Source organism: Carettochelys insculpta, chromosome 10 (assembly GCF_033958435.1).
Source record: "Carettochelys insculpta isolate YL-2023 chromosome 10, ASM3395843v1, whole genome shotgun sequence".
NCBI lineage: Eukaryota > Metazoa > Chordata > Testudines > Carettochelyidae > Carettochelys > Carettochelys insculpta.
Genome location: NC_134146.1, coordinates 25766627 through 25790018, shown reverse-complemented (window position 1 = coordinate 25790018; position 23392 = coordinate 25766627). Strand labels below are relative to the sequence as shown.

The 23392-nt window shown below is 48.3% G+C and overlaps 1 protein-coding gene across 1 annotated transcript; it reads left to right on the top strand.

The window, feature by feature from the left end:
* The first annotated feature begins 12862 nt into the window (after positions 1-12862).
* On the top strand, positions 12863-23392 carry TM4SF1 (transmembrane 4 L six family member 1). The gene is made up of 5 exons (XM_075004474.1): positions 12863-13197; positions 15594-15683; positions 15774-15922; positions 20730-20910; positions 22617-23392. Exons 1-5 carry the CDS (start codon positions 13021-13023, stop codon positions 22629-22631), a joined length of 612 nt encoding a protein of 203 aa, XP_074860575.1. The 5' UTR covers positions 12863-13020; the 3' UTR covers positions 22632-23392.

Sequence of the window (23392 nt, the reverse complement as noted above, 5' to 3'; positions counted from 1 at the left end):
TAAATGATCAAGCCCCACTCAGAATAAAATTGACATAGAATTCACTAGCAAAATTATTGTAGTAGAAGAATTATATCATGAGAGCCGAAAGTGATTATATCACTTGAGCCAAAAGCCGTAGACTTCCACCTTCTCAAAATTGCCTGGTTAATAAAGCTGGTGAGACAAAAATGTCAACTTTTGTTTTGTTCTTTACTGAAATGTAGTACTGCTAACAATTTCCCCAATGGCTTTACTGCTTACATGCTAAGCATTATATGGAGGTCAGCATGACTGGTGACATTTCACCAGGCCCTGAACAATGTGTGGAGGAATGGGTTCAGGCCCCTCAGAAGGGGTGGGGCTTTGGGTGGAAGGGCCAGTGCTAGGGACAGCCAGCCCTTAGCAAACTTAGACCATGCTGCACCTCCTCCTGTTAGTCCTCAGTGTGCCACCTGGACCACACTGTGCAGGGCTCTAACTGCAATTTAAAGGGCCTGGGACCCCAGCCACTCCCACTCTCATGGTAGTGGTAGCAGCTTCCCAGAGCCCTGGATCTTTTTAAATCGTCAGGCTCCGGGGCAACCACACTTTATATCTCCTGTCCGCAGCCCTGGATGCAGGCACACCATGGCTACGTCTACACGGGGATGCTACGTCGAAATAGCTTATTTCGATGTAGCGAAATTGAAATAAGCTATTTCGATGAATAGCGTCTACATGTCCTCCAGGGCTGGTGCCGTCGACGTTCAACGTCGACGTTGGGCAGCACTACATCGAAGTAGGCGCTGCAGGAGAGCGTCTACACACCAGAGCAGCCCAAATCGAAATAAGGGTGCCAGGAACAGCTGCAGACAGGGTCACAGGGCAGACTAGCACTTCCCGGGCAACAGCAAGCCGCTCCCTTAAAGGGCCCCTCCCAGACACACGCAGCCTGCACAGCACGCGGTCTGCAGAGCCACAAGCACGCACACCCCGTGGAAGCAGCATGGACCCCCAGCAGCAGCAGCAGCAGCAGCCAGAGGTCCACACACCCGCCCCTGGAGGAGCAGTGCTTGCCCTGCTTAGTGCCATGCAGGAGGCAGCTGACCATCTTTTATTTGAGGAAGATGAGCTGCCCCCAGGGGATGAGGAAGCAGCCCCAGACCTTGCTGCCCTCCCAGCCCACCCCCTCAGCCACACACGCCGCCAGCTGTGGAGCTACCCCACGAGCACGGACTGGTGGGAGCAGCTGGTGCTCGGCGAGTGGGACAACAACCACTGGCTCCGGAATTTCCGGATGAGCTGGCAGACATTCCTAGAGCTCTGCCAGTGGCTCACCCCGCCTTACGGCACCAGGACACCTCCATGCGATGTGCCCTCACCGTCAAGAAATGGGTCGGCATCGCTGTCTGGAAGCTGGCCACTCCAGACAGCTACCGATCCGTAGGGCAGCAGTTCGGCGTGGGCAAGGCCACCGTCGGGGCTGTCCTCATGGAGGTAAGAGGACCCGGGGTGGAGAGGGGGGAGCCCTTGGGGGGAAGGCCCTCGGGGCGAGGAGGGGGAGCCCAGGGGTGGAGGGCCAGACACACCCTGCACACCCGTCACCGGTGCTCTCTCATGTCCTTCCCCTGCAGGTCGTCCGCGCAATCAATGCCCTGCTCCTCCACAGGCTCGTGCGGCTTGGGGACCCGGATGCTGCCATCATGGGGTTTGCCAGCCTGGGTTTTCCAAATTGCTTTGGGGCTCTGGATGGGACCCATATCCCCATCCGTGCGCCGGAGCACAGCGGAGGACGCTTCCTCAATAGGAAGGGATATCATTCCGTGGTCCTCCAGGCCTTGGTGGACAGCCAGGGCCGCTTCCTGGACATTTAGGTTGGCTGGCCTGGCAGCACCCACGACACCCGGGTGTTCAGAAATTTGGGCCTGTGCCACCGGCTGGAGGTGGGGACCTACATCCCCCAGCAGGAGATCCCTGTGGGGGACACCACCATGCCCCTCTGTGTCATCGCAGACGCGGCATACCCCCTCCAGCCCTGGCTCATGCACCCCTACACGGGCCATGTCACAGCCAGCCAGAAGCAGTTCAACACGCGCTTGAACCATGTGCGCCAGGTGGTTGAGCGCACTTTCGGCCGCTTCAAAGGGCGCTGGAGGTGTCTCCTCACCCGCCTGGATGCAGGCCTCACCAACATCCCCCAGGTTGTGGGCATGTGCAGCGCGCTCCACAACCTGGTGGAGAGCACGGGAGAGGCCTTCTTCCATGGCTGGGCTGTGGAGGCTGGCAGGGCTGATGTCCAGCCACCCACTGCTCCCAGTTGCCAGGTTGACCCTGAGGGGATCCGGGTCTGGGAGGCCCTGCGGGCCCATTTTGACCAGGCTGCGGGGTGAACGCTGACAGGGCCAGCTGCAGGTGAGCCACCCACTGCACCCCCCACCATCCTCCAAAACACTCCCTGCCCCCACACTCACACCACAGAGCACCCGAGAGCACACACCCCCCCACTTTTCTTTGAAATAAATGGAAATGTTGTTTCAAACAAAACAGTGCAACCTTATTTTTAACAGAAGAAAAGCGGGGAACTATGTACATGGGGGAGGCAGCTACTAAAACAGGGGTCCAACAAAAACTATTTACAAATGGGGGAATATGTACTAAGGGGGGGGGCACGTCCTTGGCCCCGCACCCTAATGTCCAGTGCCCAGTGTTGGGGGGCGCGACCCATATCTCGGCCGGAGCCCTAGTTGAGGCTGGGTGGGGACCGGGAGAACCGGAAAATATGGCTGGCCAGTGTCTGCAGGCCCATGGTCCTCCTCGGCGGCAGGCCCCAGGGTGGCAGACAGTGGAGGGACGGCAGGTGGAGCGGTGGGTGGAGCAGTGGGTGGCACGGCGGGTAGAGTGGCAGGCAGTGCGGTGGGGGGGCCAGGTGCTGTGCAATGCGGTCGAAAGTGCACGTGAAGGCCCCGCAAGCCTCCAGGCGCCAGGCCAGTGCTTGCTCCTGGAGCTCTAGCCGCCGCTCCGACATCTCCAGCTGACGGCGGAGGGTTGTGAGCAGCTGGGGGTCTGTGGCCATCCTCAGGTGGCTCCTCCATCAGCCTCGTCCTGCGGCTGGTCGGTGCTCCGCCGAGGGGCTGGCCTGCTGGGATGGCCCCGGTGGGTTCTCTGGGACCATGGACACCTCGCCGGCGCTCTCCAGGCCCTCTGATGGTGGAGCTGCGGAACACAGGGGGGAACAAGAGTGGAGACAGCTGTTAGTGTGGGCCCTGACCAATGGCCCTTGTCCCCCCACTCCTCTGCTGCTGGTTCCCCATCCCCATCCCCCGGAGATGCTGCTGCTGCTGCTGCTGCTGCTGCTGCTGCTGGGTGTCCCACCCCGCCCCGCAGGGGACCCTAGGTTCCACTCCCCCCATCCCCAGGGATGGGGCATGGCGCGGTCCTGCTGGGGGGCAGGGGCTGATGCACTCTTCTGAGGGACATGCCACTGCTGTCCTTGGGGGCATGGTCATCTGGGCGTGTGGAGGGCCCTGGTCATGTCTCTTGTCCCCGCCCCTTAACCCCGGGGGTGTGCACCGGGGGCGGGTTCATACCTGACAGTCCGCTCCCACGTTCAGGGGACACCCATTGGGTGGATGCCCTGCTGGAGCTGCGGGATGGAGGGCGATGTGGAGCCCCCCGTCGCTGGAGGACTCCCCTTCCTCCTCCTCCAGCATCCCAGGGGTGGGCTCCTGGGGGGCCCCTGGGGTGCAGGGCTTGCCTCCGGGGCGGACTCCGTCTTCGGGGCCTGCTGGGACTCATCGGCCAAGGTGTCAAGAGTGGCCGGCGGGGACGAGGTGTACCGGGGGTCCAGGATGGCCCTGAGCTCCCTGTAAAAGGGGCAAGCGGTGGGGGCGGCCCCAGATCGGCTGGCTGTCTCCCGGGCCCGGGCGTAACCCTGCCGCAGCTCCTTGACCTTACTCCTGACATGGTCAGGAGTGCGGGCAGGGTGACCCCGGGCAGCCAGGCCCTCGGCCAGCCAAGAGAACGCATCCACATTCTGTCTCTTGATCCCGATTACCTGGAGCACCTCCTCCTTGCCCCAGACCCCCACCAGGTCCCGGATCTCGGCCTCTGTCCAGGAGGGGCCCCGCTGCCTCTTCCCCCACTGGCCGCCAGCCTGGGAGCCCTGGCTCCCCTTGGGGTGGATGCCCTGGGGGCGCTTGGGGGCCTGGCTGGCTGCCATCAGTGCAGGGTGGTGTGCTGCTGCTGCTGAGAGACGTGCAGGCTGAGCACGTGGCTGTGCTGCTGCCTGCACAAGCTCTCAGCTTCCTGCACAGGAAATAAGGGGGCGGGGAGCTTTAAGGGGCTGCTGCACGCAGCGACCATAGAGCTCAGGGGCTGGAGAGAGCGGCTCTCAACCACTCAGCTGATGGCCGCCATGGAGGACCCTGTTATTTTGATGCTGCGGGACTTGGATCGTCTACACGTGCCCTACTCGAAGTAGGGCACTATTCCCATCTCCTGTTGGGGATAGCGACTTCGACGTCTCGCTGCCTTACGTCGATTTCAACTTCAAAATAGTGCTCACCACGTGTAGATGCGGCGGGCGCTATTTCGAAGTTGGCATGGCTACTTCGAAGTAGCCGGCTCGTGTAGACGTGGTTCATATGATGCTATACCAGGCCACAATTATTCTGTGCTGAAGTGTAGTTCCTGTGTAATGTAGCTGTCAGTGATTTGACAAATACTAGCTTTGTGGGGGCTGGCTTGTGCTGCAGGTCAATGTACCTGATGTGTCCCTGTGAGAGAGTGATGTGTATCCTAAACGTTACTTGTGGAATCATTAGCCAGTCTTGTTTGACATTCCAAAGAAATCTGGTTCTGGAGCTGCCTTGGTCGCTCAGAAGTAACTGCATGAGAATTCCTTGGCTGAATCAACTAACTGGCAGACAGTGATATGGAAGTTTTGCCGTTGGTTTTGCACAGGAGGGACTGGCCAGCCGTGATGTTTACAAAACTAAAATGCCCATTGTGAGTTCTTCTGCAGGGTGCGGTGATTGATACACACCCATGGGTGGCGTGGCTGAGCAATATAATAGCTACAGCCCAGGGAGTTTTGGGTGGTTGTGGAAAACTTGAACAATGTATCACCTGTGTATTGGGAGGTTGGCTGCTCCTGGGTGACTCTGTTTCTGTTTGTATAAGGAGAAGCTGTAGATGGAGGCAGATGCCAGAATTCTTTATAGACTATTTTCTGAACAATTGGCTGGAAGGCTCTGTGCTGTGGAGGTAACAGGTGACGGCACATTAATCAGACACGCCTGACAACAGACTAAGTGAGTCAGTATGTGCCCAGTCATGTAAAACAGTGCTTCTCAGCCAGGGGTATGCCTACCTCTGGGCGTAGACAGAGGCATACATCACTGAGCTAGATATTCCTCTAGTTTTGCATCAGACTTCATAAAAAAGTGCTAGTGAAGTCAGTACAAACTAAAATTCCATCAGAGACAAAATCAGAAAGCCAGCGATTTTTCAGTACTCGTGTGCTGAGACTTTTCTATTGAGATGTCTGATTTTGTACACAAGCAGTTTTTAAGTGAGGTGAATCTTGGAGTAAACAAGACAAATCAAACTCCTGAAAGGGCTACAGTAGCCTGGAAAGGCCGAAAACTACTGTGATGATAAATATTGGGAGGGCTAGATTGTAAAAACACAACAAATTGTAGGGCCTAGCCATGAATATAATGCATTGCTCAAGTTTTCCACAACCCTTCACAAAAGCGCCTTCCCACAGCAGCATTATTTTTTCCAGCTACACCACCTAGGTGTTTATCATTCAGCCATATAGCGCACAACTTCCCAGGGGCACCTCAGTCCATTATTCCATGGCTGGTGGTGGCCAGTACCCAGTGCTACATAGGAAGGTGCAAGAAATCCGATATTGAGATTCTTATGGGAAGATGCCCATAGGGGAAGCATCTTCGTAATCTAATGGCTTCCTTGGTGAACCAAGCCAGTTTGCATACCGTATAAGCTTTAATTCTTCCTGACCGAACTGAAGTGTGCTCACTATTCATGTAAATACCCAATCATTTTCACAATCCTGCTAAGCTCCTGATTACAGTTGCATCTTGTGGCAATAAGTTCCATAGGCTAATTATAAATTGTGTAAAGAAGTATTTTCTTGCTTTTAAGGAAGGGTATAGATGGTTGTTGTATAAATGAGCTATTTTTCAGAGCCAGATCAGCTGCACTCATTAGTGCAGATGACAGTTGCTGTCACTGGTTGAAGCTAATAGACACTATTATGCCCACCCCCAGGAACACAGCTTGATTTGTGTATGCTGCTGTGCATGGTTAGCTGCCTTTAGAGCTCTGTTGGGTCCAGTTGAGATTACATTATGATCTGCACTCTGCATGTAACACTGCCAAAGTGGTATTATTTATTGGAATTGCTTATTACAGACCACATAGGGAGCACGACTGCATATGTATGCCTGTGGAGAAAACTGGCTGTACTAGAACATCATAACATCCAATGTGCTGAATAGTGCCCACTGTACACTGCAAGTGTGACGAACAGCAAGGGTGAGTCCTGGAGAACTGGTCAATCATCAGTCAGAACAAAGACGGCAGTTATATGTATCTGAATATGGTATTTTGTTCACTGGGCCATTTGTTTAAAGAGAAAGTAGAGTTGTGCAGAACGGTACGGCATTGCTGTTGTTACCAGGATGTGTTCATGGCCTTAGAATGAGTCACAAATTTGTCTTCACATGCATATGGGCCAGAAGCATGAAAGGTAAATTTCCTTGATCCTGTTTGAGCATGTCCAGTCTTCATTTTCCTGGAGATGGTAAACAAGATTTCTGGTAATGTCTGTCCTGCGCTGCTGTTGAGACAATGTGGAATACCTGAGATCATTTTGTTTTGCAATGAGAGAACTGTAGATTAGGATGCTTTCTAGCATTCTCATTCTAACATCCAGGTGCTCATGGAGGGGTGTGTGCCTCCTTTAGCAAGGTCCAGTTCCAGTTACTCAACTGATTTTACACAGACTGGTGGATCTGCTTAGGAACCTGGATGTCATTCAGTATGGTTCTCACAAGCTTCTTTAGAGCCCTCTCTGTGTTCCTTGATTCTTCTCTGCTTCAGAGGATCTCTCTGGTGGCCTGTTTCCTATATTTAACTTGCATATTGATTTTATTTTTAATACAAAGTGATGGTCTTCTCAATACCATTGTGAGCATAATGAAGTGTTGTAGAATTCAGGTAACAGAGTACCAAATTCTAAATCACAAATGTGCATCTCTAGGAAGGGTTTGGCCCACAGAGAGTAGAACTACTACAGGGTGAACCTCTTGAGTCTGGTACCCTCTGCTCCCGCAACATCAGTGGTCAGCATGATTTTATTTCACTGGATGACCCCTTATCATGGGTGTGGCCAAGTTTCCCATGGTTCCATAAAGTTTGTTTACAGCCACCACTCCTGGCTCTGTGTTCTGTCATGTCATTTAGCTCTAATTTACCCCTAAGTGTCATCTCTAGAGCCCAGTAAGCTGGGGAAGTGTTGCTAATTCTGCTAGACAATACTCACCTCCCATGGTTTAGCAAATTCTCTGGTTTGGCACTGGCCAGGTCCCAAGGGTACTGGAGTAGAGAGGTTCAGCCTGTAGATGCAGTTGCAGCTGGAGCTCAAACATTTTAGTAGGTGCCGTATCTTTTACTTGACAACATCACACTCCCTTTTTTCTGTTTATTATAACTTTTTGTATTATGTTAACACCAACAATCCTCAACTGGGATCAGGCCCCTCTTCACAATTTGCCCTACATACTCCTTGTAAGTTGCAGCTGCTGGCCTACCTAGACAAGCCAGAGAAAGACACTTTTACTGTTATCCTCATCTTACAGCTGGAGAACAGAAGCCCAGAGAAACTGAGTAACTTGCCCAGGGCCATGCAGGAGTCTGTGGCAAAGCCAGGAATTCAGCTCGGCTCTCCCATGGCCCAGTCTGATTCCTTAACACAACACTATCCTTTCTCTCCTTGATTTGTAAAGCTTATTTTTTCACTGATTTAGTGACTGCTTTATTATTCTCTGCGCAGGTTTTCAAAGCCCAGTGTAACGTTATCATAACTGGCATGACTCACCACCACTGCACCCCCTGATGGCCATGTGGGAATTAACTCATGCAGCCTCCAGAGTGCCAGGGAATCCCAACTCCCTATCCCCACCTTGCCTCAGTGACCCACTACCAGCCTTCATCTAACACCTTAGCTCAGGGGCATGCAGGCTGAAATGGCCAATCATAGCTGGCAAGGGATTGCACCTGCTGCCTTCTGCTGCCCTGGCTGCCTCTCTAGTACCCTCAGGCCTTGTCTCAGGCCCCCACAGCCTGGAGCTTGCCTGGTCAGAATTCCCCTGGCTCCCCCACCCTTCCTCAACACCACTTTGTCTGTGGCACCCAACTCTAGCAGGCAGCTAAGTCCCTCTCCCTCCAAGGCTGGAGCAAAAGTGTGCTCACCTTGGCCAGCCATCTCTTTTATACAGTCCTCCTGGGCTTTGACTGGGTGCCACAATCCTTCCCTCTGACTGGCTCCCAGCACAGCCCTCTCCCAGAGTGTTTTAACCCTTTCTACAACAGTTCAGGGCAACTGCCCTGGCACAGTTAGCTTAGCAATGCAGGGCTGTCCTGGGGCATATGCAGAATAGGCAGCTGCACAGAGCACCACTATGCCCCAAATTAAGTAGTACCCTATGTTGTGTATGCCTAGCCCCGGCCATGGACAATGCCAGTTCAAGCAGCCCCAATCCCCCAGCCTCCTGGCTCCTCTGCTCTTGGCCCAAGCAGCCCAAATCCCTGGCCCCTGTTCAGCCTCCTACCCCAGAGACCCAATCCTCAGCCCCTCTTCCATCTTCTGGCCCTGGTGGCCGAATCCTTCAGCCCTCCAGCCCCTGCTCCATCTCTTGGCCCAGGCAGCCTAACCCCCCAACTCCCCACTCTGCCTCCCAGCCCTAGAAACATCCAAAGTCTGATTACTGCAGGCAGCAGAGGCTGGGAGGTAATGAGTCATCACCTTCACCAGCCCCTACTCAGCTAGGGCCGCTCCCTATGTGCAGCAGGCAGCTGCAGCTCCTAGCGCTGGTTTGGCGGAGGAGTCCCTCCTGACCCACATGGGAGGGGCAGGGAGAAGAGCAGCTGGCAATTGGGGGAAGGGAAAAATGAGTAAAAGGGGATGGGTCCTCATGAGCAAGCAGTGGGACAGGAGTTTGGAAGACAGTGGGGTTGGGGCAGGGGAGGTTCTGACAGGCCTGCAGGACTGCCTGTTTTTTATAGCATCATAGGACTGTAAGGAACCTCAGGAGTTCATCTGGTTCAGGCCCCTGCACTCATGGTGGGACCAAGAATGATCTAGACATTCCTTGACAAATGTTTATCCAACCTGCTCTTAAGAATCTCCAGTGATGGAGATTCCACAACCTCCCTTGGCAATGTATTCCAGTGCTCTCCTGGCAGGAAGCTTTTCCTAATGTTCAACCTAAATCTGTTTTGCAAAGTTGGCTACCCTAGGTCAAGATTGGGGCCATAATGTAGCATTTACTTTGTCCTTCCTTTTTATTATGCACATATGTTGGCATCACACATTATGTAATTTTATGGCATGAGTTTCACATCTTTAAGACAGACAACATCCTTATGGGATTGGTCATGTGAGAAAAAAAAGGGGTGGAAATTCACTTGGGCAGATGAGTCTTTAATTGGGCAAATAAACCATTGCCCTTGTGTCTTAAGCCCAGATGTTGTAGGTCTTGCATCAGAGTCCTGAGGTCCCATTCTGATCTTACAGTGGTGTAACTTCAGTGGAGCAGCTGATCACACAAAGTGATGGAAGTGAGATCACAGTCAGATCCCTACTCTTAGTATAATTGTTGACAAAAGTATTTTCTGCTTCTATCCTGAATATAGGCTAGTTGTGTGATGGAAGACAGTCCCTGTAACCAAATGCAGGATTAGGCCCTTAACTGACAGTGAGACTAGAAATGCCAGTCTTCGACAAGCCAAATACTGGCTTCAGGGTACAATACATGAAATTACCAAATATCTTCTGGCGCTAAAAGGACTTTTCAGGTACCTAATTCCTTCGGTATGGAAAAAAAATATTTCAATTCAAAATTAAATTAGGCTTTTAAAAACAAATTAAATAGGAAATTCTTGACCCTGTTCAATTTGATGTTACTTTTAAGAATACAAAAATGTACAAAACCATGTTCTGACAGGATTGCCAGGCTCTGGGCAATGTGGGGTAGGGGCTAGCTCTGCGCTCCCAGAAAAGGCAGAGATCTGGGGGTAAGGGACGGGACTAGAGCAACCAGCCCGCAGAACTGCCCAGAGCATGAAGTGCCCTTCCCCTAAGCCAGCTGGTGGACGTGATGTGGGGCTGTGGAGCAAATGCCCGGTGCTCTGGTGGTGATTCTAAAGGATCTGGAGCCTCAGGCCCCTCAGAATTGCCAGGCCCCAGAGCTACTGCTCCCCTCCACCCCATCAGCAGGCCTGAAAATTGTATCTGGTTTCCAGAGACCATATTTCAAATATAAAATAATGAAAGGAGTTTTCAGTTGAAGATTCAGCTGATTAAACTGCAAACTCTCCTGCTGTTGAGGAAATCTGAGGGATAATATTTACATTTGGTTTAAATTCATCAAAGATAACATACATGTAACCTCAGTCTTTCCCTACTGACCATCAGAGGCTATTATCTCAGATTGAAGGAAATCACCAAGGCCAAATGCCACAATACCTGGAGAGCTCCATGATGCCTTCACATCTGCACAAGAAAGTCAACTGTTTTTTTGAAAGATTCAAAGCCTGCTTTCATTGCATGCATGATTAGTCCCACTGAAATTGTGTGTGAATCAAATGGCATGTGTAAAGAATGAGTCAAAACCAGCTACATACATTGATTTCAGGACTTTTCAACATTTCTACTCTATAATTCTTAGATTGGAGCAGTCTTATGCTGATACCTTCAATGTATTGAAATGAGAAAAAATAAAAACAAAATAAAACCAACTGCACTAAAAATGAAGATTTAATGACCCATCTTGATATCTAATATTCCCTAAGTGCATTTTTAAACAAATATCTTCACACAATAATTTTGCACTTTACTCAACTGACACAAAAGGTCTAATAGGTCACACTGATGTCTCCAAAGATATAATTCATGTCTGTCCTGTTTAGTCAAAAATGGACTGATTTGTGTCTCTCTGCTCCTGTTCTGCAGTGCTTGAGGATATCCTCTTGTGTAACTTAAGACAAAAAAACACATTCTTTGCTTTGTCTGAAAACCTTACGTTTAGCAGTCCATTTCCTCCATATGCTACTTAGAGGAAGACTAATGTTCACGTCCTTACTATAGTATATTTTGCTGTCGGGAGCAATATTTTTTATAAGTTAGTGCATTTTATCATTTGCTGTTTCTGTATTATCTATTCCTAAGATTATTTCTTGCGGTCAGAACTCCAAACATTTTCATTCCAATAGTATTTTGGATAATAGCTACTTTTTTCTACTTTTTGGCTGTGTCTACACTAGCCCAAAACTTCGAAATGGGCATGCCAAATGGCCATTTCGAAGTTTATTAACGAAGCGCTGAAATACATATTCAGCACCTCATTATAATGCTGGCAGCCGCAGCACTTCGAACTTGATGCAGCTCAGCGCCGCGTGGCTCGTCCAGACGGGGCTCCTGTTCGAAAAGACCTGAGGAATAAGGGGATTTCGAAGTTGGTAGGGTCCTTTTGAAAAGGAGCCCTGTCTGGATGAGCTGGGCGGCGGCAAGCCGCATCAATTTCAAAGTGCTGCGGCTGCCAGCATTCTAATGAGGTGCTGAACATGCATTTCAGCGCTTCATTAGTAAACTTTGAAATGGCCATTTGCATGGTCATTTTGAAGTTTTGGGCTAGTATAGACACAGCCTTTGTGTTGTTTAGATGGGAAAAAATGACGGCTAACAAATCTGAATTAAATCTGAATTTAGACTATACTGGCAATCAGTTCAAAAGGACACATCTTTAGAAACATACCTGCCCATTTTTTAAAGACATCTTCCAGCCTCTCTACAAGACCATCTGTGTTCTTATTCATTGATGAAGACTTGGGAGTGTGCTTTACTTATTCTTCCTGCATGTACATTTAGTCTTACATGTTCACTGAAAATCTGATTCAAAACCCCTTGCAGTCACAGAGGCGACATCCACGCTACAGCAATCTGATGACAGAAGTCACTGTGGGTGTGTCTTCACGTGCATTCCTCTTTTGAAAGAGGCACGCAAATGAGGCAAATCAAAATGCAAATGATGTATAAATTTGCATATTATGTGCCTCATTTGCATATTCTGATTTCAAAAGCGCTTCTTTCAAAAGAAGAAAGCCAGTGTAGATGCTGCTCTTTCAAAAGTAAACCCATCTTCCAAAGAATCCTTCTTCCCTTTATTTAATGGGTCTGTTTTGTTGAGACTCTTTTGACAAAATGCCTTTTTTGTGTAGACACTCCCTGAGTTTTGTCAACAACAGCCCAGTTTTGTTGACAAAACTCTGTAGTGTACACGTGACCTTAGAGTCTTGCCACTGACTACAACGAAATTTTAATCAGGTCATACACCTACAAGTTGAAATGGGCTTTCATTTTCTCGACTCTTTTCTGATGACCAAAGAGCTTTCATCATGGCGTAACATTGCTTTCATGCCTAATCATGTCCACTGTCGTCCATTCTAAACTGTGTATTAAGCTAAAATCAACACTGTGGGAAAATACCATTTCCCTGCCTTGGGTTTCGCATGTTGAGAAATGTTTCTTTAAAGTGGGTGAGGCAGTGATATTCCTCTCATCTTGCTTCTGCGTTCTGCAACAGGCATGACACTTATGTAGACATGTAATCATCAGACAGGTAACAACATAACCCAGACTATTTAAGGAGGTGTGATTATAACCTGTTCTTACTCTTACGCTCTGGGTACCATACAGGCTGGTCAGTGGTAGCACTGAGCTACTGAAGAAAGATCTATAGAACTGCAGACATGTGTTTTGGAAAGTGTGCGAGGTTCATTGGGTACAAGTTGCTCATTCTTGCCTTTCTCTGCATTGTGGCTAACATCTTGCTTTACTTTCCCAATGGTGAAACAAGGTTCGCTTCAGAAGATCGGCTTAGCAAGTATGTGGAATGCTTCCATGGAATTATAGGAGGAGGGATTTTGGTAAGTTGCCAAAGCTACTGTGTTTTAATTTGTTTTCTTATTTTGGCCATCTTAAGGATTCATATTTCTCAGTCAGTAATTGGAATTTTGTCTGAATGCTTTGTTAACAAGTCTTTACGGCTCCAAAACTTGTGAGTGTATATATTTGTATATAAAAATTATTATTATGACTAATCACATTCAGCCATCTTGCTAGGGAGCATTCAGTTTGTATGACAAAGAAATGCAAAAGGAGGTCCTGATCCTTCAGTGGGACTACTAACATTAGTAAAGGCATACACGTGTCCATGTCGGTAGCTTTGGACCCAGGGTTTATACTGTACTAGCAGATGAACCCAGCATTGCTCAGCTCTTTACTTGAAGTGATTTTTTGAAAATACATGAAAAAAGTACGTTTTTTCAAACATGAAGAGAAATGAAGGCTGGAGAGATGGTTCAGTGTGAGGAGGAGCAGAGTGTGGGTGGTTCAGGGCAGAGGGTTGGTAGAGGCTCCGGGCAAAGGGTGGGGGGTGCAGAAGTTAGGGCCAGGATCTCAGGACAGGGGGCTGGAAGGTGGTGGGGAGGAATTACCAGGGGGTTCCCGTTGCAGTGAGGGTTATGCTGCTGTGGCAGCAGCTCCTCCCAAGGGGTCAGAGCAGTGCTCCCTGGCCAGCCACTCCTCCTGAGGGGCAGGGGCCGTGTTCCCCATCTAGAGACTCCTCCTGGGAGGAAGGGAGGGAGGGATCTGGGGCTGTGTGTGCTTGTCGGGTGGGGGTTGGGGCTCTCTGGACTCGCCCCAGCCTGTTGCTGCTCCCCAGGTCTTCAGGTCTTTGTTGGAGCAGTGACCACCCTGTCCTGTGGCTTCTGAGGGGCAGGGCAGCACTCTGAGAGCTGATCCTGGCCTCCAGCTACGCCCCCCGCCCCCAGCCCTGTACTGATCAGCAAGGGCAGAGGCATGTTAGGAACTACCCCAGCCGCCAGCTGTCCTCTCCATCCTGCAGCCTGTTCAGTGGGGTGCTCCAGGGGCTGCCCCCCACCTCCAGTGCCCCTTGTTACCTACAGGCTGTCTCTGTAGGCACCAGGCTCTTGGGGCTGTCCCCACCTTCCAGTGGCCTCCATTCAGCCTGCAGGCTGTGGTGAGGGAGGGTCTTGGAGCTGCCCCCAGCCTTCAGTGGGCTCCCCCTTCCCCACTGCCTGTCTGGTGGGGCAGGGCCTGGGGGCTGCCCCCTCCAGCTGCTCCCTGTGGTCTGCAGGCAATGTAGGTGGGGAAGCCAGCCTCCAGGGGCTGCCCCCCACCTCCAATGCCCTTTGTGGCCTACAGGCTGCCTGGGGAGGGACCAGGCTCTTGGAGCTGCACCTCCCTCCTGCAGACCCCTCATCCCCTGGAGCCTGAAGGCTGGTGAAGTGGGAGAGAGGCTCTAGGGGCTGCCCCCAGCCTTCAGTGGGCTTCCCCTCCCCCACAGCCTGCCAGCTGTTGGGGGCGGGACAGGCTTACACAGCAGTCCCCCCAGTTTTGACCTCCCCCACTACCTGCAGGCTGTCTGGCAATGAGGAACCAGGCTCTGTGGAACTAAGCCTCATCAGCTGCCTACCCCCATGGTCTGCAGACTGGCTAGGTGGGGCCAGGCTGCAGGAGGCGGCCCCCTTCTCCAGCTGCCCTCTCCCCAGTTACCCCCTCTCTGGTCTGCTGTCTGTCGGGGGGGGGCGTTGGGGGCTGTCCCTCCTCCAGCTGCCTCCTGTGGCCTGCAGGTTGTCTGGAGGGGGTGAGGTTCTGGGGCTTTCCCCAGCCTCCAGCATCCTCTCCAATGGCCTGCAGGCTTCCTGGGGGCTCTCACACTCCAGCAGGCCCCTTTGTGGCCTGTAGGCTCTCCATGGGTGGGGGACAGGCTCTGGGTTTGGGGCAGGAGAGCTTCTTACCTGGTTTTTGTGGCAGGCAAAATGGTAGAGCCCCAGCTCTGCTAGCCTCTCTCTTAGTGCTGCAGCTGCCCCCAGTGACCACTCTGAGTATTGCATCCTTCCTCTCTCTGCCCCTTCCGTTCTCTTCCCTCCACCTTTTACCCGCCTCCCTTTCCATGTGCTGGGGAATCCTGGGATTTCAGTCAGTTCCCACTTTGCAGGCACAACCAAACCCTGACCTTGGTTTAAGTTAGGGTAAGAGGAAGCTGCAGACAAGATTTTGTGGCGGTAGCTCTCTTTGTTTAAGAGGAGTTCTTGAACAAACATAGTGCCAACAGACAGACTCTAAAATTATATATATAATTGTATCTATAAAAGTTGCTGAGTATTTACTATTTTCCTTTTCAAAAGGAAAGTGATATTAGAAATGTAAGTAAAATGAAGTGAGGACAGGATTTGGTACACACGGCCTTTAGGGGAGCCCGACCAAACAACCTGCACAATTCTTTGTTTTTACATAGATATTCCTCCCAGCTGCAGTGTTCATCAGCTTAGAATATGACACTTGCTGCGGATGCTGCGGGCATGAGAACTGTGGGAAAAGCTGTGCCGTAAGTGAGCTTTTCACTTCAACATTTTCAGGTGCTCCCTAAGAAGTAATGCTCAGAAGGCTGAGGGTCACTTGTGTGCTCACTCTGCAGATGCTGTCCTCTGTTCTGGCTGCCTTCATCGGCATCCTCGGGGCTGGATACTGCTTCATCATTTCAGCGTTGGGTTTGTCCCACGGCCCTTACTGCCTATCCCGGATTGAACAGAAGTGGGTCTACCCTTTCACTAACTCCAGTGGAGGGTGAGTAGTCTTTTTACCAGCAAGCTGTGCACTGGTATAAACACCTTAGACCTGATTCTCTTAAAGCTCATGATATTTTAGAAGGAAGTAGTGCCACTTGCACAGGTTTACACTGGAGTAAAATAAAACTGTCCCATTAGTTTGCTTTTTCCTCAGATGAGTACTACCATTAGTTTCAACAGGATTGTACTTACGAGAAAGGATTGCTTATGTCTGTGAACAAAAACTACCTTTTGGGCCCTTAGCTAGTCAGGAGTTAAAAAAGGGTGTTGATCTTTGTAGAAACTAATGGATTTGCTGCATTCTCATGTTGGGGACCTTGTCCCCCTCTGTACAGCTGAGGAGGAAGATCATAAGGGGTGCCAAATATCTGCAACCACCACTAGAACCAAGCAGAGTAGCACCTTTGAAATCAGGACCAATGTGTGGTTACTAATTAGCTTGTGCTTGCAAACAAACTATTTGCTTCCAAACAACACTCTCCCTCCAGCTCTCACTATGTCATCACCACCTAATTTGCTCATAGGTTGTTCACACCTGAGGGTCTGAGGGGTACCCACAGGATGAAAAACAACAAGAAGTCCTGTGGCACCTTATAGACTAACAGATATTTTAGAACATAAGCTTTCGTGGGCAAAGACCTGCTTCTTCAGCTGCACCTGATGAAGTGGGTCTTTGCCCACAAAAGCTGATGCTCCAAAATATCTGTTAGTCTATAAGGTGCCAATGGACTTCTTGCTGTTTTCAAAGACACAGGTTAACTTGGCTACCTTTCTGACACTTTACACAGGATGAAAGAGAATCCTTAAGAGCATACAAACTGGCCCTCACAACTAGCCAAGGCTTTATCAAATGTCCACCAAAGCTGCAGCATCTCTCATGATAGGAAACATACTGTGTGACAGGCCTCTGGAGATGGCCCTGTTTTGACTATGAGAACAGGGAAATACTTCTCAAGGCAGCTCAGTAACCATTTCCTAGCATTTGAATCACAGAATCATATTTAGCAGGTGTTCTCCAGCCCAGACACTCAGCTTGCCCCCCCAAAGCCCAGCTGTTGGCCTCGCCAGCTCAGACGCTCACAATCTCTATCCTCCTATAGCCCAGGGATCCGTGGGGTGGTTAGGGGAATAGCCTGATGCTGGCTCCTGAGCCTGAACAGCATTTCCTGAGTGCTGCTATTGTCTCCTTCCTTCAAGATGTACTGGGAACTGCAGCTAATGGGAACCATCCTTCTCCCTTGCATTCCCACCAGCCTTGTCTTCTATTTCTGAGCTAGGCTCTACCAGGTCCTGTGGCCAATATCTTTGCAGCCCATCTCAGGCAAGGGCGAGGCGGGAGTGAGGGGTGCCCCAAATTAATGTCTGCAACACTCCACAGGACTATTCTCTTAGAAACTGACTTTATCATCAGTGATTCCTCCTTTTTCAATATGACTGGCTGTCTCCTTCCCAGGGGCTGTGAGCATCACCCATCTAACACTCCTGTCTGGCTGACAGTCTGGGGAACCTCACAACAAGTTCTGCTTTCCATCCCTTCTCCTACCCCATCTCGGGGAACAGGCAGCAGTTGAGGGAGTCCATTAACAATCAGCTTTAGAAAAAGAGCGACCAGAAGCACACTCTCCTGATGAACATATAGCTTTTGAATCCTAAAAATTCTGGAAAACCGTGTGTTGTGGAGGGAGATTAATAGTAGAGTTATTAGTGTTAAGATGCAAGATGCAGAAGCCACATAAGCAGCTTTAAATTAGTTTATAGCAGGGATCTGCAACCTTTCCAATCAGGAGTGCCAAAATTTGACCCTCTGACTTCTATGAATAGTCTGAGTGCTGGTGATACTTTTTCCAGTCACTCATAGTCCTACTTATTAATAAATAAATTAATATGGAGACCTTTGCCATTTAGGTGGAGGTTGGTAAAACTAGCTGTTCTTTTGTTAATCGACAGGCAGCATGGCCTTGAGCAAGCTCCCATTAGCTTGGGGAAGGAGAGGCAGGATTGAGCTCTGGCTTCGTGTGCTGAAGAAAATCAGCTTGCATGCCACTCTTGGCACCTGTGCCGGAGGTTGCTGACCCCTGGTTTAGAACATCTCATTTTGGGACGATTTTCAACTCAAAGGAGTACAGCTGTTGCAGATGACACATATTTACTCAGCTGTTATAGTTGATATCAAGCCATGTTCCCGGTATTAAACCCTGGACTTTACACAAAGCACATGTAAAACACTATCTCTTCTAAACTGTAACTTTGTACGTGTATTGGCACTGTTGGAAATAGCCACAGTGGACTGTCCAAGTCACTGATAACTCAAGATTGTCAAATAATGGGGATGATTAGAATTATGTGATCAAAGATTATCAGAGATTACTTCAGCACTATACAAAATACAGAAAGAACTGATACATTGCCCCTCTGATGTGAGATAACAAAATGCTGGTTCTGTGTCTCTTCTGCACTGTAATTGGAGAGAGGTGGCATATACATTCACTGACTAATCAGTTCCCATGCCAGTGTCGTTATATAGGGTTTTTAAGAAAAGAAAATTTCTGTGCAAAACGAAGCACATGTTCTTAAGTTATTTCCATTCATTCTGAGTTTACCTGGTTTAAGTGTTAAGGCATGATTAATGGCAGCTGAAAAGAGTAACAAGATAATATATTTCAATGGGCCTTTCCTCTGGTATAACTATTCTTTCCCATCTGCTGTAACTTATCAGTTTCCCAGGTTAATATATGCTAATATAAACATTATTTTGTATGAGTTCTATGGACAGAAGTGCCCAGGATTATAGTCTAACACAGAATTCTTGAATAAGGTTACTTATCTGTCAAAGACCAGGGTAACACTTTTGATGAAGGATACATTTATAAATTGTTTATACATGATTGATGAAGATTTTGATAAATGGTAAACCAATTGTTATTGAATCTAACCTCTCAATAAGTTTCTAATAATGAACTTTAATCACATTCTTCTGAAGAGTTTACAATGACACAACACATTGCTCATGTCTGTAACTTCTGTCATTTGTTAACCCCAACACATTATTTATGAAAGCACCATGAATACAAAATTGTGATCAGATCTATGTATAGATATTTTAATACATGGAGATACACATCTCACAGAGCTGGAAAGGACCTTGGAAGGTCATTGAGTCCAGTTCCCTGCCCCATTGGCAGGACCAAACACCATCCCTTTTTTTTCTTTCCCCTTTCTTCCTATGTGCCCCAAATCCCTAAATGTCCCCCTCAAGGACTGAGCTCAAAACCCTGGGTTTAGGAGGCTAATGCTCAAACCCCTTAGCTATCCCTCCCCCGGTTTGCACAACAGAACTATGTGAACTGCACAAAGGTGGCAAAAATCCCTTCAGTTTCCCTAGCTTTGGATGGTCTTTTTGCAACGGGACTCCTGAGGAAACACATTGCTGACATAGCTGCAGTCTACACTGCAGGGCAATGTCGACCCTGCTATGCAACTCCGCTATGTCAATGCTGTCACTGGAATTGATGTGCCTTAGGTCGAGCTGCCATGGGGTTGCCATTGCAGGGGATCGATGGGAGAAAGTCTCCCATGGACTTTCCTTACTCTTCTCATTCTGTGGAGTACCAGAGTCAACAAGAGAATGATCAATGGTTGATTTAGCAGGTCTTTACTAGACTTGCTAAATCAACTCCTGGGGGCTCAATTGCCACAGCACTGAGCTCCTGGTAAGTATAGACATGCCCTCCTGCATCACTTCCAACTCAGCCCCATGTGAGGAGCATACTAAGGGTGTGGAGTGCATGGTCAGAGAACAATGAAGTACTCCAGCAGTACTTTACTGGTGGGTAGCCTCTTGAGGCCTGTTTCCATTAGTTGTCACTGTTGCTGGTGCCAGAGCAGAGCTGGCCTGAGAATCAGGAGCTGCATCTAAATTTCACTGGCCCCTTGAAGCAGAGGATCTGATATGAACACAGACGGTTATTCTTTGCCATGTTTATTTACTTGTTTGTTTGTTTGTTTTTATAGCTTTCACTAGTACAGGAAAGAGAAGATGAACTAAGTGTCTTTTTGCTGAGTTCTCACTAGTCACTGTGGTCTGGAATGGGTGGGCAGGAGCTGCGAGCATTTATTCTTTAGCCACAATGTGTTAATCCTGCGGTCAGAGCAATTCAAGGGTGTGTTTGCAGACGCCAAGTACAGAGTCTTACATAAGGCTATGACAAATGGAGAGCAAAGTTCACTTTGGATGAGCAAATATGGGACTTATCCTGCAAGGTTTCTGAGCCCTATTTGAAAAGTGTTCAGTGTATTCAGCTCATTCAGAAAGCGTTTGCACCATTTCAGCTCCTTGCATAAAGGCAATCTTTAGCAAGCTATAGTTCTTTGCTGATTCCATCCTGGCCCCCAGCCTACGGGCCATTCCTAGGAGAAAAAGGGCCAAGGCATGATCATGGCCAGGCATCACTTAGAGCAGCCCTCAGCCTGTTCTAAATTATGCTGGGAACCAGGTCACTCCATGTGATTCTGGAATTGGGAAGAAAAAAAAGGTATGTTAATGCTACCTCTGTGTCCAGCCACCCTGCTCCTGCCCTGTTTTTCTCGGTAAAACCAAAATCAAAACTAGGTTTATCGAAAGTCTACACCTAGTAGCTGCTTCTGCAGTTTAAAGTGTCTGGGTTATGCTGCAAACCTTTGACTCCCTCATCCCCACTAAATTAGGCCCACATTGCAACTGCTGTATTGATACACATTAAATATTTAGGAGCAACATGCTTCCCTGAATCATGAGTTTTTAATTTATTTTTAATTGATGTGAACAGGTATCTGCTTGAACATGACAGGTGGTCTGAGTGTCGGGAACCACGGAATATTGTGGAATGGAACTTGACTCTCTTTTCAATTCTTCTGGTCTTGGGAGCAATAGAATTAATTCTGTGCACCATCCAAGTAATCAATGGTTTTCTTGGAGGAATATGTGGGGTTTGCTGTAATCGAGATGAGGTAAGAGCATTACTGGATTACAGCCACAGTGCCCAAATAAGAAAAAAATATAGCATAATGTATTATCCAGTAACCAAAGTACAGATTCATAGAAGATTAGGGTTGGACTAGCTCTCAGGAGGTCCTGTAGTCCAACCCTCAGCTCAAAGCAGGAGCAACCCCAACTAAATAATTCCAGCTCAGGCTTTGTCAAGCCTCACCTTAAAAACCTCTAAGGATGGAGATTCCACCATCTCCCTAGGCAACCCATTCCAGTACTTCAGCACCCTATTAGTGAAATAGTATTTCCTAATATCCCACTTAGATCTCACCCACTTACAACTTGAGGCCATTGTTCCTTATTCTGTCAAGGTACATAAGGGTCTCATTCAGGGTTATGTCTAAACTTCAGGCTTCTCTCCGGAGCCCAGAGGTCTCCTGGCAGAAGTCTGCTGCGTCAGGAGTGTTCTGCTGACATCCTTGTCTTCCTTGTTCCACGAGAAAGAAGGGATGTCTCAACAGAGGGGGCGTTTCTTGGCATTTGGCCCCATGTGGATGGGCCAAATGTCTGGAAAGCCTCTCCGGTCAGAACTGTCTTCAGGAGATATGCAAATGCATTGTGCAATTTGTGAGTCCTTTGCCAACAGTTCTCAGCAATCTAGACACAGGCCAGGAGAACATTCAGTTCCATTATTTCACTGTCACTGCTCCTCTTTCGAAGCTCAGGTGCAGTAAGTAAGCTTTGAGCCATACTGCTCACAAAACCCTTTGACATTTGTTTGTATAGCGTAACAGGAGTGATTTGGGGCAAGAGCTCAGCTACAAGCAAGGAGTTGCTTATGCACATGAGAAGGAAGTCCCCCCTCAACTTGACGAAATTACTGGTCATCTTAGCCGTTCAGGACATAAGTTATATACTTCAGGCAAAGACTAAGTCTTCTGGCGAGGAAGGAGCTCTCTGTCCCAATCTTCTCCCCCACCTCCATTTTGTAATGTTACACAATTGTATAGATTTGCTGATTAATTTGTTTTTGACCTTTCACTTAAGAATCTGTGAAACTACCAAACTGATTTCAAAGGGAGCAATATTTGGCCAACTGAGGATACTTGACAACAGGCCAATAGTCTGCTCCCCTACATTCCTTCATGCATCTTGGAAACGCCCACTATCCCTGATCTCTGCTAGGTCTATATGCCCCTTTGTCCTGTGTAGCTTTTAGAGTTTTGCAAAAGGAAAATGTTGGCAACTTTTACAATGAAAAAGAGGAAAGCTCTTAAAAACAAAAGAAATCTTGTATAACATGATGATAAAGCTTGATTGCCCTTAAAATGCAAAGCAAGCTGTAATGGTATTGATGTCTGCTCAAAGGTGTTTCAAAAGACATGCTTTAGGCAGATATTTAAAATGTTTTCTTTGAGAAGATCTTTCGTGATTGTTGTGTACAGCTTTAGTCATGGACATTATTGGTATGGTAGGTTATGATGACGCCTTCAAAGCTCTTGTCTCCCCTGATTTTCCCCTCCTGTGTGATCTAATGGGGGTCATTAAGACATACTTCTGGCTGCCATAGATGAATTTTTACAGATTAGAGGGTAAGGAAATAGATCCACAATCTGGATACACATTATACAGCCCATTAACCTTATATTTTACAACAAACAAAGTATCTGATTTTGTGGTTTTGCTCGCCCTTGTGTACCACTTATTCTTTTCTTTCTCCCCACAGAAATATGTTTGCTAGAAGATTTATTCCAGGAAATGGGCTGAAATCATTGTAATTATATCTCTGCTGGTGGTATTGTGTAAAACATTTATTTGAATGTTTTGTTTTATATTGTACATACTGTAAATTATACATCAAACAAGTTATTTGTGCTGTGGTTGTTCTTGCCCAACTGCATTGTCACCATTAATTCAGAGACTGGGTCAAGTTATGTTCTCGGAAATCTGCAGGACTGCCAAAGAACACAATAGTCATTATGTGTGTGCACCAAAGAGCATGAGTTGACCTACTCTGATTTTTTTGTATTTATAAACTTATTCCTTACATAAAAGGATATCATTGGTTTACTTAAACATAATTCAAATAGCTGATTGTGTTGATGTGGTTCAGTTTCTCACTACATGGTGCGTCTTGATTTTGATACATAGGCAGCTTTTCCTGTTAGTGTTCCATAGTTATCCAGACTTTGAAACCCCACTAGGAGCTGTCATTCACAAAAGGAATACTGCTTTCATTGGGTCAAACTAGGAACACCCTAAATACCAGATTTTTGGCATCTATGTAGTCTAATAGAAAATACAGCTGATTCCCAATAAGGGACAGACTAGGGTAGCCACATATTGAGGGGCCCTATCTCCCCCAGAAAAAGGTAGAGATAAAACAGGAGGAAGAAAAGAGACTAGTCTGAAGAGAGAAACCGGGGGAATAGGGAAAGGGAGTAGTAATTTGGATTGTTTCAACCTCCTTTCCCTCTCAGCCTGACAATAAAATAAAATATA

What these genes read in the sequence shown, in the direction of transcription:
- TM4SF1 (XM_075004474.1), top strand. Translation starts at nt 13,021, where the DNA reads ATGTGTTTTGGAAAGTGTGCGAGGTTCATTGGGTACAAGTTGCTCATT. An exon ending in TTATAGGAGGAGGGATTTTG is followed by an intron (nt 13,198 to 15,593) that starts GTAAGTTGCCAA and finishes GTTTTTACATAG; the next exon opens with ATATTCCTCCCAGCTGCAGT. An exon ending in TTCACTAACTCCAGTGGAGG is followed by an intron (nt 15,923 to 20,729) that starts GTGAGTAGTCTT and finishes TGATGTGAACAG; the next exon opens with GTATCTGCTTGAACATGACA.